The sequence below is a fragment of the Podarcis tiliguerta genome, assembly GCF_965153285.1.
Source record: "Podarcis tiliguerta genome assembly, chromosome: 11".
In the NCBI taxonomy this organism is placed as follows: domain Eukaryota; kingdom Metazoa; phylum Chordata; class Lepidosauria; order Squamata; family Lacertidae; genus Podarcis; species Podarcis tiliguerta.
The window spans coordinates 1,708,755-1,729,830 of record NC_139544.1 but is presented as its reverse complement, the minus strand read 5'-3'; the positions used below and the strand labels follow the sequence as shown (position 1 = coordinate 1,729,830).

General features: G+C 39.8%; 2 protein-coding genes across 2 annotated transcripts in view; one reads left to right on the top strand and one right to left on the bottom strand.

Annotated features, from left to right (window-relative positions):
- The window catches only part of GDA (guanine deaminase), a 462,724-nt gene that overhangs the window by 236,572 nt on the left and 205,076 nt on the right, over positions 1–21,076 (bottom strand). The window lies entirely within an intron of this gene.
- TRPM3 (transient receptor potential cation channel subfamily M member 3) overlaps positions 1,712–21,076 on the top strand; it is a 387,333-nt gene continuing 367,968 nt past the window's right edge. The window contains exon 1 of the mRNA XM_083403305.1: positions 1,712–1,750. Coding sequence (XP_083259431.1) covers positions 1,727–1,750 — 24 coding nt within the window. The 5' untranslated portion in view covers positions 1,712–1,726. The remainder of the gene's footprint in view (positions 1,751–21,076) is intronic.

Here is a 21,076-nt window from a genome sequence, read left to right as displayed (position 1 = left end):
AAGCAGAGGAATCAGGATCTGCCCCGGTTCCCCTTTCACTGATTCCTGTTCCGTGAGAAAGATCCATTGTTCCCTACGGGTCATAGAAAATATTAATGAACATGACAGACACTAGAGCATGAAATACCATTTCTTAAATCTGCAGACCTGGCACATTTACAAGTGCCACATGCGATGTGCTGCTCACTTGCAAGAAACGTATCTTTTAGTGAGGCAGCACCTACACTTCAGAAGTCCCAGCCCATTGATATTTGGCAGGCAACTTCACTCTACTATCTTTGGTGCCTGCTTAAATAATAATAATAATAATAATAATAATAATAATAATAATAATAATAATTGCTCTAGCAAGCCTACCCAAGCATGTGAATTTAGTTAAGTATATGGTGGTGGTGGTTTGTTTTTAAATTACTGGTTTTATTTTGTATTTTAATTTTATAAGCTAAGTTGGTTTTAATGCTTGTATTGGTATTTTAAATGAATGTTTTAAATGAATACAAATCACTTACAGATCTTTTATTCTAATAAGTGGTATATAGATATTGTTAGGGACGAGGGTGGCGCTGTGAGTTAAACCACAGAGCCTAGGGCTTGCTGATCAGAAGGTCGGCAGTTCAAATCCCTACGACGGGGTGATCTCCCGTTTCTCGGTCCCTGCTCCTGCCAACCTAGCAGTTCGAAAGCACGTCAAAGTGCAAGTAGATAAATAGGTACTGCTCTGGCGGGAAGGTAAACGGCGTTTCCGTGCGCTGCTCTGGTTCGCCAGAAGTGGCTTAGTCATGCTGGCCACATGACCCGGAAGCTGTACGCCGGCTCCCTTGGCCAATAAAGCAAGTTGAGCGCCACAACCCCAGAGTCGGTCACGACTAGACCTAATGGTCAGGGGCCCTTTACCTTCACCTAGATATTGTTACACAAGAGTGTTTGGTCCTAACACAGCCAACACTTCTCTGTTTTCATCAATTCAGAAATAAATAAATTAAAGATACTGTTAAATTAATTAAGCACTTTTCAGTGTTCATCAGCTCAGAAATAATGAAATAGCCTGTTAGTGTTAATTCTTCCGACCATTGGTTATATATTGCCATTCCCTGTGTCAAGTGGTACACTTTTATTTCAAGTAACAACTCACTCTGTGGAGAAGAATACATGGCCGTGTGCTCAGGGGAAATTTGTTTCCTTAAGAATCCAGCAAATTCCCACCAACAAAACTGCTCAGTCTACAAACAGATGCAGACCCAAAGGTTTTCTTATGTCTGAAAGCATTTAACACCATTATTAATAATGTGGCGTAGTTCACAGAGCACTTTAAAAGCCAGCTGGAATAATTATCACCTAGTTTTAAAAGCAGTATAAGCAGCCAGATGAGGAAATTGATCAGTTTAACTCAGGTGACAGATGGCAGCCCCCCACTTCCTCATGAATTGATTATCTCCACAGCTGACAAAAACACGAGGGTTTTATTGTCAGAGTCAGCTTAGGCACAGGGTGATTAGGGCTTCATTTCCACATCTGCAGCTCAATAGGCAGCAATGTCAGAGAAGAGCGGCTCAGCCCAAGCCAGTCACTCCAACCTGTGGCAGAAGCAACACGCCAGAAGTCTTAGCACGCTCCTTGCTCCCCTCACCTGCACAGCTGAATGGAGAGCTGCTGGCTCTTCACATAATGAAGAACAGACAAGTGGATTCATACTGGTCAAACTGTTAAACAAAGCTCACCTGCCCCAATGAAGAACAAACCGGCCAATTTGGTGAGTCTTGCATTTCTCTGGAAAGTTCTGAAATTAGATTAACATTTATTTAAGGGTTGTCAGATCCAGGGTGGGATGAGACCTCTGGGCCTTTAATAGTGGAGAACAGAGGATTTTAGCAACACTGACTTTTCCCTTAATTGTAGAGCGATGATTAGAGAAGCTGCACCTGATTTTCTGTTTGACACAGCTTTTTATGTCACTTATTTTACAAATCCTAAATCTAGAGCAAACTCCAGGGTTTAAAATGATTTGCAAATGAAATCTGAAATACAGTACAAATTCAAAGCTAATAATTTGGTGAATGATTGTTCAGAAATACTGCCAGGAAATATCAATAGGGTGCAATAATAACATGCAGTCAGTTCTGAATCTCTGGGGTTCACCAGATTTCTGGGCATGGGGGAGAAGACAATCCCTTGTGAGTGTTTCCTAATTCAGTATAGTTCTCCCAGGGAATATGATGCAACTGCAAAAAATACAAATTATAATACATGAGAACAGTTTATTCTGAAATAAACAGTGGACTATATATTATAGTAGCATGTTATTATGTCTCATTCCAGTGTTAGGTCAGTGTATTATATGTTTATTATTTGTTCAGATTCTTTATATATCCATAAGTATATATTAATAAAACAAATAATTTCACAAATATATGAAAAAGTATGACATTGTAAGCTATAAAATATCAATTTATTTGCTATATGACTGAATATCGCTGTACAATTGCAAGTCAATGATACGTTGTATTATTTTGGAACAATAGAGTTTACACTGTATTGAAGCTTTCTAGAATTTAAATATTGCCTTTTGGCCTGTTGGCCAGCAATGACAAAAAGCCTGGATTACTTAAAGTTTTTCCTACAGTTATTTAGAAATGTACCTACACTATTATAGAGCTGGTAAAAATAAGGTCACCATCCAGGGTAAGTTAAGCACTGTTAATTCTAATTGATTCTTAATAGGACAGTTAACCATGTGCTTCATTTTTCTTTGTTAAGTAAACAGGGTTTTAAAGTGCTTACTTTTGGCAGTTTCTTTGCGCCTTTGGAATTGTATTTTGTAATATTCTGGCAGAATTACTAGAGTTCTGAAAACAGTCTCAGTTAACAGCGTTTCATAAGAAAAGTGATATGGTAAAGACAAATGGCAAATGTTACACTGTAATTTTCTGGACTTGATGCTTTGTTGCATTTTATTATTAGACTGACAATATTTGAGAAAAGTAAGTTTTCTGAACAATTTAAAAATAGGTAAATTTAAAACTTGATATGCCATTACAGTTTCTGTTTCTGTTATTTTTCCTAGTTTCCTGATCACACAATTTTTGGCAAAACACTTTTTTGGTTTATTTGTTTTCTGTGAGTCCAGTGTTTTAAAGTCACCTCTACTGGAAGAGCAAGTTAGCAAAATATGTTTTAGTTATTTATTTGTGGATTAATAAATTCTGTGGGATAGATGAAACAGAGTCAGATTATTTCACATACATATTAATTTTATACCCGAAAACAACAATTACATATTGGATCCCACCCCCCAATTTTATTTACAATCCTGGCTGCATTTACTGCAATTGGAATATTTTTCTACACCTACTTGATAGCTCATTTAATTGTATTGCAAACCTGAAATGCCAAAACTCTCCAATAATGCAAGCCTATACATGTCTACTCAGAAATTAGCACCATTGCCGATTGCAGCTTAATTTTCCTAGCCAGTAGACCAACCTTCATCTCCAACTTTGTGGCCTCCAGATATTTTGGAACGAAACTCCCTTAAACCACCATCAGCATGACTGGGAGAGATTCAGAGGGACTGACCTCCTACATAGTTTGGTACATTAAGAGAGTTTGAATTTGTCATGTAGGTTTATTTGTTTGTTTGTTTATCTTCCTAATTAGAATTGGAGTTTCCTGTCTTGTATTCTGCTCATTTGATAGATTTGTTTTGGTTCTAAAACTAGACTCAGGTGAATTTGCCTTTAAGTAGTTTACATGAGTACAGATATATGTTGCAATTTCAAGTGAACATAGTAAATGTTATTTGCTTTAGAAGGTTCAAAAATGCTTTTTAAAGCACATTTCTCTGTGTTAACTTGGGAAAGTTAAAGACTTCATCACCTTTTTGTTCTTTTAATGCAGACATTTGCAAAATATTTGGTGATTATGAATTCAGCTGTTAGTTAGTGCTGCTTTTGATGACTTGATAAACTCTGCAGCAATTTGTATGTTGTAAACAGAGGATTTAATTTAAAGTTTAAATGAGAAGCAGCCACTAAGAGGATGGTCTGCCAAGCAATAAACACCTGTTTTCCCCACGTCTTCCACAAAGAACTTGAAAATAATGAAAATACCGGAAAATACCTGTAACAACAGAATTGTGCCCTGGTGGGCTTTTCTTAGCCATGCCATGCAATTGACAGTTTTCTTTCTCAAATATCCATTAACAAGACTGTAGAATCTGCATCACCTTGGAAGAAAACATAGCTTGTATTAGGTGATATTTCCATTTATATTTCTTACTAATTAATGAAAACTTTAGCTTTCTGGTACAAACTACACTTAGAAAATCTTCCACTGAAAATTATAATTACAACACAGCAAACTACATTTACCACAAAAAGCTGTAGGTAAAACTTGCACTACCTGCTTCTCTAGTATGAAGCAGAAGTTGCACAAAGACAATTTCTGACAATAACTGAGCCTTGGTAGTCAGCATCTACAATCAGTAACCTGTTGAAGTATTTGTATATTTCACTAACATACACCAATACTTCACAAATGTAGGTGTTGTTACTAATATTATATTGCAAGCAAACAAATATTGTCAGAGGTAGGCATACCATATCAGAAAAATTGCCTTCCCTTTTTCAGTACAAAAGTTTCAGACTGAGATAGAGAAAAGCACACATTGTGTACAAAGTACATCAGTAATTTTTGCCAACTTAGCTTTGTTTCATTCTCTCACCTCATCATTCAGAGTTTTAGAGAGAGACTTTTTGAGCAAAATCCTTTAAGCATGCAAACTTGATCAAGTATTTCAACATAAGTAACAGATTAGCAGTGTATTTTTTATCAGGACTAATAGAGAGGATGTGCATGGAAACAGGCTTGTAACAGATGAAACAGGCCTTTCACACATGCAAGGTAGCTATTTGCACAAGTTGATATAGGTGATCGGAGATTTTATCAATGGATCATAGAATCATAGAACTGTAGGGTTGGAAGAGACCATGAGGGTCTAGTCCATGGGTAGGCAAACTAAGGCCCAGGGGCCGGATCCGGCCCAAGCGCCTTCTAAATCCAGCCCACGGTCGGTCCGGGAATCAGCGTGTTCTTACATGAGTAGAATGTGTCCTTTTATTTAAAATGCATCTCTGGGTTATTTATGGGGCATGGGAATTCATTCATTTTCCCCCTCCAAAATATAGTCCGGCCCCCCACAAGGTCTGAGGGACAGGGGACCGGCCCCCTGCTGGAAAAGTTTGCTGACCCCTGATCTAGTCCAACCCCCTGCAATGCAGGAATCTTTTGCCCAAAGAGGTGCTCGAACCCACAGCCCTGAGAATAAGAGTCCCATGATCTACCAACAGAGCTATCCAAGCTACTGTAGCACAGAGAGAAGCTTAGCCAACTGAAAGCTAGAAACCAGGGAATATATTTCACTAATCAGCTTCTTCCTGTCTCTAGCATTCCAAACCAATGATACTGTGCTCAAAGCCTCCATCCAACATAGACGCCTAGGCTGAGAATCCTGCGTTTTCTCCTGCTGGCAGGTCCACCCTGTGACAGCTGTGTTCTGGGAGGTTCCCATTGTTGGAGGAATGGGAAGGCAACTCTTTCCCTTACAACCCCAGAAATCTGCTCCAGAGGGTTGGGTGATTCTCCTGAGCATTGTGGGGTAACTGAAGGAGGAAGGATGAATAAGCAAAAATTGCTTTTCCCCTCCCTTCAAGCAACATGGTCATCTGCTGGATCTTGGTCTTGTCCATGAATGGAAGAAGCCCTTCCTTTTGAAGCCTAGTTAGGATCCAAGCTAAAGCCTCCCATTCTGGGGCATTATACATGCACTCCTTGCATACAGCCCACTTCATTACGGTTGCAAATACCCGAATGCATTTTTTTAAAAGTTCTTTTTTTGGGCGGGGGGCAATTCAGCACTACCAGGGAGTATAATGTGAAGGATAGAACTTTGACAATAAAGAATAGTGCTTTGTGTTAGCATATTGATTATAGAAGAATATGCTTGAGAAGCTTTTATCCTATTGAACAGTGTATGTTCAGCTAACATATTAACTATCTGTTGAACTAAATGAACACAAAGGAAATGTAATACTTTTCTCTAAGCAATAGCCTCATAAAATTATTGTGGTATGTTTCCTAGGTGCCCTCTTGCTTGTATTTGTTAGTCAATACTTGCTTTTTCTTTGCTGTGTTTGACTGGCCACAGAGTGGCAATGCAGCCTCGAAAGAAGGCATTACTCCACACCAAAAACAATGGAGTCAAGGTGACTTGCCAAAACTTTCGAAAAGGAATAAAATGTCTTACACTTCTTTCCCCTTATGGATAAAGATATTCAAAACAACAAGATAGAAGATATTTAACTCATAAGAGTAGCTCAGAGAATAGTGTGACTCAAAATAATTTTTTTTAAATGAAGTTATATGGCTTTAGTAGAAATGTTATAAGGATTTAAGTATAAATAGATTAATGGAATTTTAAAAGTAAAATAAGGTTAGAATGTGTTAAGATAATTATACGACAGATAACAGAGGAAGATGGAAAGGAATTGCTGAAACATTTGATAGAAGTGGAATACAAAAAGGGAGGTGTGAGGAGGTCGGTGAAAGAAGTGAATGAAAGATTGTCTTGTTTGGTATATTGTCTTGTTTGGTTTTGTTTAGTTTAATGTGTTTAGTGTTATGTAGTGTCTTTATATTGTATTGTATTGGTTTTTATTTTTCTATTTATGTTTGGTTTTGTAATGTTTAAATTGTTCAAAAAGTAATAAATATTATTTAAAAAAAACAAAATAATTTTTTTAGCATGTAATGAAAAGCTGCACTTACCACACACACACACACACACACACACAAAAATCAAGACTTGCCACTACAAACCAGAGGATACCACCAATGAGAAATGAAACTGGCAGAGCAACTAAGCACTGCTTACATTGCAGAAGGTACTCCAGGCTGTTGATTTACTGCTATGCTGAATTAGAATTTTCATTCTCTAGGGTTTTAGAAATGTTTTGATGCATGTACATGTACAATTGCCATGTTTTGGAGGGTGGCAGGTTCTGTCCTTACAAGTGCATATTCCCTGTAGCTTTTGAAAATACCCCTGTAGATACAGTTGGCTTTGCAAAGAGCTCTGGAGGAGCAGCGCCCAGAAGTGTCAAGAGATCTGTCCACACATTCAATAGCACACACTGGAATTATTCCAAGTGGGTAGTGAATGCATATATGTTGGGAGGGCAAAGCCTACTATCATGATGGTGCCCCCCGCCCCCCATATATATTCATTGCCTGAAAAGGATTGTTTCTTTCTTTCTTGGACTGCCAGGGGGAGTCTGCACTTTCATTCTGCAAATGGAAGGGTTCCTCCCAGTTATGGAAGGAAATGAAGAACTCCTGCGGATGCTCCCACTAGTAAAAGAGGGAAATTGAATTTAGGGGGCAGCGGGGACTGGACAACAGACTTGCCAAAGGCAAGACAGACAAGGGAAGGGGCGAGGAGACATAGACGAGGGAGATCAGTTCAGGCCAGGGTGATCTTCTTTCTTGTGTTCTTGCTCCAGTAGTGGTGGGTGTGGCCAGTGCATGGGGTACCTTTCTGCAGCCCCAGGGCAACCAGCCATGGAAGCAGAGTTCTTCCTGGCAGGGAGGGGATAGGGAAACAAACTCTCTGCAGCTGCTCAGTGATGGATGATGATCCTCCCAGGAGAATAGGAGTCCAGCATTTGGGTGGCCTTTGGCACCCTGGCTGATGGCAGAGAGAGGGCAAGCTTCTGTTGCCCTTCAGCTCTGGAAACTATGGCAATGGTCAGTTGGACCCAAGTGTTTTTTCTGCCAAGCAGACTAACTGGTGATTGCTGACATAGCTGTTTCTAGATTCCCAGTATATCGCTGAATATTAATCTACTAATTAAAGTTCTTTAAACAGGTGCTAAGCTAGGGCACCTAGTACCATTCTGTCATGCCAGTACATGAAATTAATTGTTTCCTCCAGATGGTCAGGCGAGTGAATGTCCTTCTGCAAGTATTCCCTCTTGAGATCCTGCTTAGCTCTCTTTAGTTGCAATACTCATTTAAATAATTCTGCATTTTGCCCAGAAACTGGGTTAAACGCTATTATGTGATAGCGTTTACACTTCCTTTGCACTTTCTGCAGTCTAACATTTGTATCAGCAACAACAGGTCTCAAATTGCTCAAAATGTTCATTTTAGCCATGAAGATTCCACTGGCAGATGTTAACATGGTACATAAGTGGTTAAATGAAAACTGAGTGGCATATATCTACAGACAATATTTTGGGAAATAAACATAGTAGAATAATGAGATTTTGCATTATCCCCCATTCCTGGTATCCTGAGTCTTAATTTGTTTTTAAAATATTTGCTTGTTGATTTTGGTGGAGAGTTTATTTGTGCTACATTTTCTTTGTTGGTGTTGACCTTTAAAGCCCTAAACAGCCTTGGTCCTGTATACCTGAAGGAGCGTCTCCACCCCCATTGTTCTGCCCGGACACTGAGGTCCAGCTCCGAGGGCCTTCTGGCGGTTCCCTCACTGCGGGAAGCAAAGTTACTGGGAACCAGGCAGAGGGCCTTCTCGATAGTGGCGCCCGCCCTGTGGAATGCCCTTCCATCAGATGTCAAGGAAGCATACAACTATCTGACTTTTACAAGACATCTGAAGGCAGCCTTGTTTAGGGACGTTTTTAATGTGTGATGTTTTATTCTGTTTTTAATCTGTTGCCAGAGTGGCTGGGGAAACCCAGCCAGATGGGCAGGGTATAAATAATAAATTAGTATTATGATTATTGCTTCTTGTGATTTCTATCCAATATTCTTCATGCTTAGAGGAAACCCATTGAAATTAATGACATGTCTAATGTAGGTTCAATTAATTTGAATGGGTTACCTCCGAGTATAATTTAGTTGAATACAACCCAATATTTCTCCATCATCATGGTCAAATTTTCCATCATTCCTTTCCCTCCATTATGTCAACTGGCGTCTGTACTTTTCCTTTAAAAGCAAAAAACCCAACTCCTTCAGCTGATAACAAGGGATTTCATTCTGCAGTTTCCCTACTCTTGGCTTGCTTGGATAACTATAATTCTCTGAACTCCCTGTGGTGTGTCTCAAGAAGCACAATCATGTAGCAATAATTAGACGCTGCAGAGCTTATCCTCATAGGTACAAAAGGGTGGGTTCCTGGCCACCACAGGTCACTTTTGCAGCCATGAAAAACATCAATTGAATCTTGGTCCAATAAAAGCACAGGAAAGTTATCAATCTTATTCCAAAGTTCAGAAGTGACAGACATGGAATAAGAACAGAAAAACAATGCAAAAGCCTTTACAAATAGAAGTTGACATGACAGTAAATGCTAAGAATTTAAACGGAAATAAAACTCCTTGTTTTTCCTTCACCAATGATCACCGCCGTCATGTTGGCTGCCACCATTAAGGGAGAGCGGAACCGGAAGCCATCACATGGTTCCTTTCATCTTGTGTTGTGCTAATGCAGGCTTCCTCAACCTCGGCCCTCCAGATGTTTTGAGGCTACAATTCCCATCATCCCTGATGACTGGTCCTGCTAGCTAGGGATCATGGGAGTTGTAGGCCAAAAACATCTGGAGGGCTGAGGTTGAGGAAGCCTGTGCTAATGGTTCATTACCCCACAGACCAACAACTCCAAGGGAATTAGCCTGGGTTAATTAGTTTTTTAAAAAAACATGCTAATTTTCTAGGCTTAAGAGTTATCTGATACAGAACTCAAGAAGTTTGCTCAGCTACATCAATTCTTTCACACATGCTAATTCCAGAGAATTAACAGCATCTAGCACACAGCTCAAACACACACCTGGGTCTTGCATCCATTTTAACACGCAGGATCTGGCATCCAGCTTAAAACTTGAGGCTTAATTAAATCCTGCCACTCACTGGACATAATTAAATTCCAAGTTGCAGATATACTGAAGGATTTGAGAAGACTATTCATGTACTCAACTACAGCTATAAGGATGCTGCTTGCCCAGAGATAGAAACAGGAGAAAATGCCAACAAAAGTGGATTGGCAGATGAAATTATTAGAGTATGCAAAGATGGCAAGACTGACAGGGAAAATCAGAAACGAGGACGATCAAAACTTCAATAGGGAATGGGACAAATACAGACCGTAGGTAAAAGAACACTGTAATCACTTGAGTTGTTTGGCAAGCTTTTAGTAACTCTTGCAACTCTAGAAACACTTTGGAGGAGTGTAATGTGGAAAAACTATAATATGCAGTTGATTTAGATATATAAAGGACCCACGGAGGGGAGGAGGGAAGTCCTAAGATTTGGAAGAATCTTGTTTGATTTTAAAATTTAAATGTGGTAAATGTGAGATTTATTTTGTAAAATCAATAAAAATTCTAATATGTACTGAGTTCAGAAATTAAAATCTTGCCCCAGTTTTAACACACACACCAAACCCACAGAAGTCTGACCTCCATAAACAGATAACATTATCTAATAGTACCTAATGTATGCATCAAAGCAGCGCTAAGCAATGTTTACTTTGATGCTGTTATTCCTTTATATGGAATGCAAAGGGTCAATTAGATTATAATAATAATTTATTATTTATACCCCACCCATTTGACTGGGTCTCCCCAGCCACTCTGGGTGGCTTCCAACCAAATATCAAAAACAATACAGATTGAAGAAAGGAGTGCCCCCAGGTACTCTATTCAGCCCTGCCTACGATCCCTCTCTCTCACCTTCCTGCCCCCAACACCAATCAATTTTACTTGATGAAAAAGATGAAAAAAGATGAGCTCTCGGCAAAGGATTTACAGCATAGGCAGTTTCTGAGAAAGGGACTGGTGGTGTCACAGAGGTGCTCTTGCAATACTTCAAATAATGTTGTACAATGTTGATGTAATGGCTTGGGTCTCTCCCACACACGTGGGATGACTCCGGCAGTTAATTATTTCAGATTTATTAGTCAAATCAAAAGGTCCTGGTCAGAGCTCAGCTAATCTCCATTATCCTCAGAAAGCACAGATGCCGGAACTCCCCCCCCCAACAGGAAACCCCCCACCTTCTCTTCCTGTCCTTTTCATGCTTCTTGGCCAGTCTTGTGAGCTACGAGATTTTGGAGAAAGCACTCCCTGTATTCCTGTGTCTGTGTCACTGTCTGAGCCAGGCATAGGCAAACTCCGGCCCTCCAGATGTTTGGGACTACAGTTCCCATCACCCCTGACCACTGGTCCTGTTAGCTAGGGATCATGGGAATTGTAGTCCCAAACATCAGGAGGGCTGGAGTTTTCCTATGCCTGATCTGAGAGGACAAGTTGCATTCTTTCACTCTGGCTCTCTCTTTCATTTTCCCTGTGTCCAGAGATCAGGTTATAGCTGCTCCCTGCTGCCTCTCCCTCCCCTCTGCATTCCCCTCTTATCTGCTCTCTCTCATTGCCTGTCAGTGAAGGAACCCGGCTGACAGTTGAGCAGGGTGAGTCCGCAATAAAGCACAAATGCAAAATGAATACATAACACATGTAATTACCTAAAAGTATACACAGTAGAACTGTGTAAGTACTAAGGATATACACAGGAGCACTGTAATTATGAAGAAGGAATGTTATATAATAAGACTAGATGTTCTTTAGCTGTCAAGGTTAAAAGTATTTACTAAAGAAACCACAGAGCCTAGGGCTTGCCGATCAGAAGGTCGGCGGTTCGAATCCCCGCGACGGGGTGAGCTCCCGTTGCTCGGTCCCTGCTCCTGCCAACCTAGCAGTTCGAAAGCACGTCAAAGTGCAAGTAGATAAATAGATACCACTCCGGCGGGAAGGTAAACAGCGTTTCTGTGCGCTGCTCTGGTTCGCCAGAAGCTGCTTAGTCATGCTGGCCATATGACCTGGAAAGCGAAATGAGCGCCGCAACCCCAGAGTCATCCACGACTGGACCTAACGGTCAGCGGTCTCTTTACCTTCTTTACCTAAAGAAACAAATGTGCTTCTCTTCATGAAGTGACGAATTAAAGCACCATGGGCAGGCCAGCTCTTTCAAAGTAGTGAATTCCTTAAATACACAAACAGTAAGTCTATAAAGTTTTGGCACTATTTGTCTCTCAGTCTACAACAGATTCAGTAAATAGTGGTTATTCAGTAGTCATTGCAATAAATCATTTAGGTCATCTGTATTTCCAAATATTTGCATGAATTTTATTTCTGCTTTAGTTAGAAAGGGGGGAGGTCTTGAAATTATGAAACATTATGGTTTTTTAAAAAAAAAATATTTCAGTGAGCAGATAACCTGCAATAAATTACATTGTGAACTTCACAATAATTTGTATGCACTTCCTGGGAAAATAAATTCTGCATGGGCTCATATTGTCTCCCAAAGCCTCTGATTCACCAAGGAGGTTTCAAATTCCATTTTCGTCCATTTGCAGCCCCCTCAGGAGCTCTTTCCTTTGTCCTCTTCTTATTGACTTTCCAGAGTTGTTATTTGTCATGTATAGTATTGAGCACTTTCATCTTCCTTCATACAGCTATGATCTTATTTTCCTGATAAAAATTTAAATCACAAAATACAGATTACTCTCATCACTTCATTGTAACAGTAATCATTAAACAATAACAGTGACTGTTAAACTACTTGCGACTAAAAATACTTCTGCAGAAAACCCACATGCTGTACCTCAAGACTCAGGCATGAATTGTGTAGGTACATTTATTTTTAATTACAGGCTGGCATTAATGTGGCATGTGATAATGTTGGCTTTGTTAAACCTTTGTTACAGAGAGCAGATACAAAGACTTCGTAGACAAGCATTTTTAAATATGCACATCTTTGAAAGGTTTCACTTTCTTTTTCTGATTTTCTGTTGACATGTCAAAATTTCCATGACGGGGAAAATTAAGTCTATGGAGATATTTTAAATGTTTGCATAGCGGTTCTCCATAGGTCATATTATATACTTAGGTTTCACAGTGCTATCTGCAGAGGATTCTGGTTACGGGCCTCATTAAATTAAGTCCTACTCAGAGTAGGCTCATTAAAATAAATGAGCCCAAGTTAATCATGTCCATTACCTTCAATAGTCTACACTGGGTAGAACTAGCACCTCATGTGTACTCTCCATATATCTTGTCTGAATGACTTGGCCATTCACATTCAATATAATTACTCCACTATAGGTTTTAATTTATGTGGCATCATTAGCCATCAAGCTGAACTAGTCTTCCTCAACCTGATACCCTCCATATGTTTTGGACTACAACTCACATCAGTCACAGCCAGCATGATGAATGCTCAGAGATAGGATCAGTTCGCCCAGTGGTGCAGAGGACAGAAATAGTCACTTGGAAGGGGAATTGTTGTTGCTTAGGGCAAGGTGATGGCGAAGGGCTGTGCAGATGCCCAGCAGGAGTTCAGGTTTGGCTCTACGGGCGCACTCACACAGCCCTGACTCTTCGCTACTCCTGGCTAGGGATCATGGGACTTGTAAATTGCAGGCCACAAGGTTGCAGGCGGCTGCATTAATGGTTTAGTGAGTTATGAAAGAGTCTAGCCTCCTTCTGGGCAAGCACCTCTTCTCTTCTCATGTGCAGCCAAGAGGAGAAGTTCAGAAGCTTCCAGTTCCACTTTAGGTTAGCCAGTTCTCCAGTTCCCAGTTCTCCAGTTCTCCATATTTCTGTATCAGTTTGCAAATGTTTCTTTTGTTCTCAAGAAAATTTGTCAGCATTTTAAGGCATTTCCCCACTGATATACACATTTTGCTTGATATACACATTTTTAAAGCAATTTCCCATAATATAATGCATTTTATATGTTAATTTCCCCTAATATATGCACATTTATGCACACTTTCCCCTAATATATTTATGTTTCTAAGTACAGTACACATTTAGCAATAAATGTAGCTTGATAGTGATGACATAAGCTACTGGTGAAATACAAAGAAAGAAAGAAAGAAAGAAATAGTTGCCAAGTTTATTGCAGGTTTCTGAAATTGGCTCTAACAAGTAACTATAATGGAGGGAACTTTCTATAACTCATCCATTTCACAACCCACAACTTCCTTAGTGATAATATAAGTGCAGATATGTTACCTTTTGTTATATCTTATGCTATACCTCTGTAGCATTGTCCTATGTATGTACTTTATGATATCAAGAACAAATTTATTTTTAAAAAGATATTGCCACCAGCTTGGGGAAATCAAGAGTATATTGTCTCTCAGCTGTTCATATCATGGACATCTAGACCTGCGGGGCGGGGGGGAGTAACAAATGAGAAAATAGAAGCTATTACATATTCTTAGTGCTTTGTGTGTTTTAATTAGTGTTTAATATTCCAGTCAAAAGACACTAACTGAAGCATAATGAAGCCAAATAGTATCTATAGGCCCCATCTCCATGACAACAAGTTTTACTGTTTAAAATTATAAATTGGATAGGCTGAGAGACATTGAATTTTGGTAAGGGAAAATGTTAACTTCTTAAATTGATTGACTTAGGCTCTTCACTTACAAGTTGGAACTTTGTCAGTGATTAATACTGCAAAAATAAGCTTATTTTAGTCAGAAACTTTTCAATGGCAGACGTTCAAGTGATTTGAAGAAATGAGAACCTTTAATAGCGGTCTGTTTACTTCCTTTTCCTCTTCAGTCCTTCTAGCAGTGGATCTGTGTCCATCGCCGCCGCCGCCTACTGGTTTGCTCTTGCCTCTTCTATTTTTGTGTCACTGGCTTCTTTTTCCATTCCATGCTCATTTTCAGCTTATTTGGTGCTTTCAAATAATTGCATTCTCTTACTTCTCTTCTGCCTCTTAATGCTGCATGTTTTCTTCAGTCTTCAGATACTCCCAGAAAGGTTTCTAAACCTTGAATAAATCCTTCTGCCCATTGCTTCTGTTTTTTAACTTTGTAGCCCCATCATTGCTTTGGGGCCCCCTACAATTTTTTTCCCCGCAGGGCTAAAATTCTCAGAGTGGTTTAATAGCTGGTTTTACTGTGGGAATCATAGCTCCATGAGTGGAATTGGGGTGGGGTGGAGGTGTCTCAGCAGCCTTAATGAACTGCAGCTCCCAGGAGTTTTGGGGGAAATCATGACTCTTTGAAATGAGACAATATTGCATTACAGTGGTACCTCGGGTTACAGACGCTTCAGGTTACAGACGCTTCATGTTACAGACTCCACTAACCCAGAAATAGTGCTTCAGGTTAAGAACTTTGCTTCAGGATGAGAACAGAAATCGTGCTCTGGTGGCGCGGCGGCAGGCCCCATTAGCTAAAGTGGTGCTTCAGGTTAAGAACAGTTTCAGGTTAAGAACAGACCTTCGGAACGAATTAAGTACTTAACCCGAGGTACCACTGTCCATGTACAGTGCAGACACAGCCTAATGGAGAAAGAGGGACCTCACATCTAATCCCTTGTGCAGGACATGCATAGAACTTGCTGCTTGCTCTGGGATGGTCCCTGCGTTTTGTAGTTTCTGAAAAAGATATTTTTAAAAGCAAGCTTATTCGAGTTGAATATTTTCTTGCTATTGTTTCACCAGCACCTGTTTAAGACATAAATAAAAAGGTGCTTCCACAAAGTTATCCGCTGATTATCTCCACATGGGAGTTGTTGGTACCCAGTATAGTAATATAGCACATTGTTTTTGTACATATTGCAAGAGTGACCTTAAACGACATGCTGCAAGATTCCTTGCTGGTATATAGGTAAAACCCCAAGGCTATGGAAGTTTATTTTGGTACAAATCCCATTAAATGCAGAAAGATTTCTTCCTTCAAGGAAACAAACATGCACAGAATCAGGCTGCAGGTTCAATTTTTCACTTTTTTTAATTTATAAATTTCATACATGCGTAGTAAATGTAACCACCCACTAAATAACCTGATCACTATATTCTTTGGCTTTATTGATTTCACACATTATAAAATTGTCTGTATAGAATTTTTTTGGTCTATACAGCAAAGCAAAGCAGCAGCAGCAGCAAGTTATATATAGTTTAAATTACTACCTACCTACATAGATGGTTTGATGTTCTATAGACAACTAGATAAACATCTTATGTAGGCAAGTTTATTATTATGAACAAATACTACTGAGCAGGAAGGAAATTGGAACAATCATACATTTTGCCCCCCAAGTAAATGCATGTATATGAAGCAGCCATTTGTTTCCATAATCTAATTTGTATTCAGATCTTACTTTTTCTAATATTACATTGGTGTCAGATTATTTTTGGACATCTGAAGTTATGTGTAGCATACTACATTGTATAGGGGAGGGCTGGAACACTCATATTAATTTGTCTCCTAAAATGATTTATTTGTATATGTGCAACCATCTGTACTCTTGATCCTGTTTGTATTCTGCCTTTCTAAACTAATATTATATGGTCATCAGATTATTTGGGGATATCTGAAACACACTTCCCACTTGCTATTTTGTGAGTAATCAGAAACTAAGCATTGTTGTTGTTTAGTCATTTAGTCGTGTCTGACTCTTCATGACTCCATGGACCAGAGCATGCCAGGCACTCCTGTCTTCCACTGCCTCCTGCAGTTTGGTCAAACTCATGTTCGTAGCTTCAAGAACACTGTCCCACCATCTCGTCCTCTGTCGTTCCCTTCTCCTTGTGCCCTCCATCTTTCCCAACATCAGGGTCTTTTCCAGGGAGTCTTCTCTTCTCATGAGGTGGCCAAAATATTGGAGCCTCAGCTTCAGGATCTGTCCTTCCAGTGAGCACTCAGGGCTGATTTCCTTCAGAATGGATACCTTTGATCTTCTTGCAGTCCATGGGACTCTCAAGAGTCTCCTCCAGCACCATAAGTCAAAAGCATCAATTCTTCGGCGATCAGCCTTCTTTATGGTCAGCTCTCACTTCCATACATCACTACTGGGAAAACCATAGCTTTAACAATACGGATCTTTGTTGGCAAGGTGATGTCTCTGCTTTTTAAGATGCTGTCTAGGTTTGCCATCGCCTTTCTCCCAAGGAGCAGGCGTCTTTTAATTTCGTGACTGCTGTCACCATCTGCAATGATCAAGAAAATAAAATCTCTCACTGCCTCCATTTCTTTCCCTTCTATTTGCCAAGAGGTGATGGGACCAGTGGCCATGATCTTTGTTTTTTTGATGTTGAGCTTCAGACCATATTTTGCGCTCTCCTCTTTCACCCACATTAAAAGGTTCTTTAATTCTGCCTCACTTTCTGCCATCAAGGTTGTGTCATCTGCATATCTGAGGTTGTTGATATTTCTTCCAGCAATCTTAATTCCGGCTAGGGATTCATCCAGCCCAGCCTTTCGCATGATGAATTCTGCATATAAGTAAAATAAGCAGGGAGACAATATACAGCCTTGTCGTACTCCTTTCCCAACTTTGAACCAATCAGTTGTTCCATATCCAGTTCAAACTGTAGCTTCTTGTCCCACATAGAGATTTCTCAGGAGACAAATGAGGTGATCAGGCACTCCCATTACTTTAAGAACTTGCCATAGTTTGCCATGGTTGACACAGTCAAATGCTTTTGAGTAGTCAATGAAGCAGAAGTAGATGTTTTTCTGGAACTCTCTAGCTTTCTCCATAATCCAGTGCATGTTTGCAATTTGGTCTCTGGTTCCTCTGCCCCTTCGAAATCCAGCTTGCACTTCTGGGTGTTCTTGGTCCACATACTGCTTAAGCCTGCCTTGTAGAAGTATAACCTTGCTAGCTTGTGAAATGAGCGCAATTGTGCGGTAGTTGGAGCATTCTTTGGCACTGCCCTTCTTTGGGATTGGGATGTAGACTGATCTTCTCCAATCCTCTGGCCACTGCTGAGTTTTCCAAACTTGCTGGCATATTGAGTGTAGCACCTTAACAGCATCATCTTTTAAAATTTTAAATAGCTCAGCTGGAATACCATCACTTCCACTGGCCTGGTTATTAGCAGTGCTTTCTAAGGCCCACTTGACTTCATTCTCCAGGATGTCTGGCTCAAGGTCAGCAGCCACACTACCTGGGGTGTACGAGACATCCATATCTTCCTGGTATAATTCCTCTGTGTATTCTTGCCACCTCTTCTTTATGTCTTCTGCTTCTGTTAGGTTCTTTCCACTTTTGTCCTTTATTATGTAATCTTTGTACGAAATGTTCCTTTCATACCTCCAATTTTCTTGAACAGATCTCTGGTTTTTCCCGTTTCCCTCTATTTCTTTGCATTCCTCGTTTAAGAAGGCCCTCTTGTCTCTCCTTGCTACTTTTTGGAAATATTTTTTGGAAATTTATTTTTTGGAATTATTTTGTGAGTAATCAGAAGCTAAGCATATATATTAGCTTTTCCCAAACTTGGATCTCCAGAAGTTACTGAAATACATCTGCCCTAATCACTGTCTGTGCTGGTTGGGGATGCTGCTCGGTCCCTGCTCCTGCCAACCTAGCAGTTCGAAAGCACGTCAAGTGCAAGTAGATAAATAGGTACTGCTCCGGCGGGAAGGTAAGCGGCGTTTCCGTGCGCTTCTCTGGTTCTCCAGAAGCAGCTTAGTCATGGTGACCACATGACCTGGAAGCTGTCTGTGGACAAACGCTGGCTCCCTTGGCCAATAAAGCGAGATGAGCGCCGCAACCCCAGAGTCGGTCATGACTGGACCTAAAGGTCAGGGGTCCCTTTACTTTTACTTAAACCCCACTGAATAGGATTTCTAAGTCGTAGTTAAAATTAGACTGTCAGGAAGGAATTCCATGTTGTGTCTGCTGATCGTAAAGTCAGGGCAAGTTTTTCTGCTTGTCAGATAGAATGTTCCCCCTTCCTGCCATGTGCTGTTTTGGAGGGGATTTGGGAGAGGGGAGGGGTGCATAGGAGAGAGAGGAAGCCCCATTGTACTGGGGGGCGGGGGCTTGACCTGGCTTCTGCCACCTTACTGTGTGTAAACTTGAAATCTTATCCGATTTATCTGAGAATAAGCCCCAATCAACACAATGGGACTTACTGATGAAAAGAGGTGCATAGGGTTGGATTACAAATGAATTAAGAAAATGTATCCGCTTAAGTAAATCTGGAAAAAAAATGTGGTAAATATTTTTTTAATTCACTGAATAAATAAAACAGACCAAACTCCCTATAACTTACCAACCATTTTGCAATTGTACTCAAACGTCACCTCGATTCTTCTGTCTTCCCTATGCAAGTCAAGATAAGCACAATAATCATTTTTTACATTATGATTCTGGTAAGTTCAACAAATTTAATGTGAATAAAACCAATCTCTCTGCATTATACATTTAAGTAGATAGTTTATCGCTTTTCATGGTTTTTCTTTTATACTGGAGCTCAAAGGTGCAAAAAAAGAAAAACCATCAAAAGAAACAAAGCCAAGTCCTGTCTGTAAATGATAAAACTTAATTACTCAGCGCTGCTGAATGTGCTGAATGTGAAGCTGTTGAGCAGTGAAAATCATGTCCACTGTCTCCCTAGAAGGTCGAAAACCATTTTGGGATTCAGGAAGGGTAGCCTTGGATATTCTTAGGAGACAGTTTGCTAAGATCCTTGCAAGAATTTTGACGGCTGAAGTTAATAAAGAGATTTTTTTAAAGAGATTGATAATTTTGGCATCCCTAAAGTCTGCTGGGATCTCCTCTTTCTCCCAGATTTGGAGATACCTGAAGCTCATCTTGAATTTGTTTTTGTGGAATTTCTGAGAGGGCTTCAGCAGCTACGGGGGAGTTGTGGTTAAGGAGATGCTGGTAATGTTCTTTCCAGTACAGTACAATAGCTTTTTAATCTTTTATCTTTTTTATTACAGGCTATGCAAGAAAGAATGCTTGTGCTCTTCTTATTCTTTTGCTGATCTCATAATTGTAAATAATAGGATTGCTCTAAAGAAGTATTATTAACTTGTGCTGAACAGAGCTCCAGTCATGCTGGAAAGGGGGAGCAAGAAGGTGATTGTTGTCATTTCCTCCTCCTCCTCCTCCTCCTCCTCCTCCTCCCTGCAGGGTTCCTTCACTCCCAGAGGTGGCTCTGAGATCAGCCGGGAGGAGGAATGGGAGACAATCACTTCTTGCTCTTTCCTTCAGTGCTAGCCCCTGCAGTATCACTGGTCCCTCTACAAATGAAGGGAGACCTATCAGTTGTGGACAGGCACGTCTAGATCCAATATAACAGTGGAAGCCCTGTGTAACCTGAAGGCAATACATACTTTACAAGTGCATACTTTTCAGAATACATAGTAGATATTTATTTATCCTAGGTGTATGCAAACCAAGACAAACCACAAGACCCTTCAATATTGGATTACGAAAAGGAAGTCCACAAAATGTTTGCTACTTAATCTATCTTTTTACTTTTGTACTTTAATTGTAAAAGTTGTGCATAAGTTCTGAATCTCTCTCTCAAGAATGCTTAAGAGAATGTTTTCCATTAGTCATATTATGTCCGGGGGCCTTATATTCTCATTATCAATTATTTGTTTTTGTTACTCTAGGGCCAAGTGTCATGCAACTCAAATAGAGAATAATGTTTTTGTGGAGAACATATGTTATCTAATGATAAACTGCAGGTTAATGCTAAATCACATGGAAAGAATAAACCATATTATTATACACATTTGGGGGGGATGGAACCTCATCAGTCTGATCTCCCTCTCAAAATAATGCTGTTTTGAACCTAATAAGACAAATTGTTCCCAGTGAAATTTCGTTCACAACTAGATGCTGCTGCTGATGGTGGTGAAAAGTTGGGCATCACATTATTGTAAGTAAAAGTAAGTGTTAAGTTTTAGCTTATAGCGATACAACAAATACTATGGAAACAACAAACAATGTCATGTAAACATATTATCCTCTTATCAGGTTTTGCTTCATTAGTTTACAGGGATCTCTTTTTCATATTTAAAGTGCACAAAAGTTTAATGTATCTCTCTAGAACAGAATCTGAGAATAAAATAGTATCACGCTTCTGGCTTCTGTTCAAATTTATTTCTGCCAGACATTTTCATTAAGTAGTGCTCAAAGAACATATTTGTTAATTCTAGAAATGTTACCATGGCACCCTAAGTTTCTTTATTGTCCTGAGCTGTGACTGTTTTGCAAAGTAATGTGATTGCT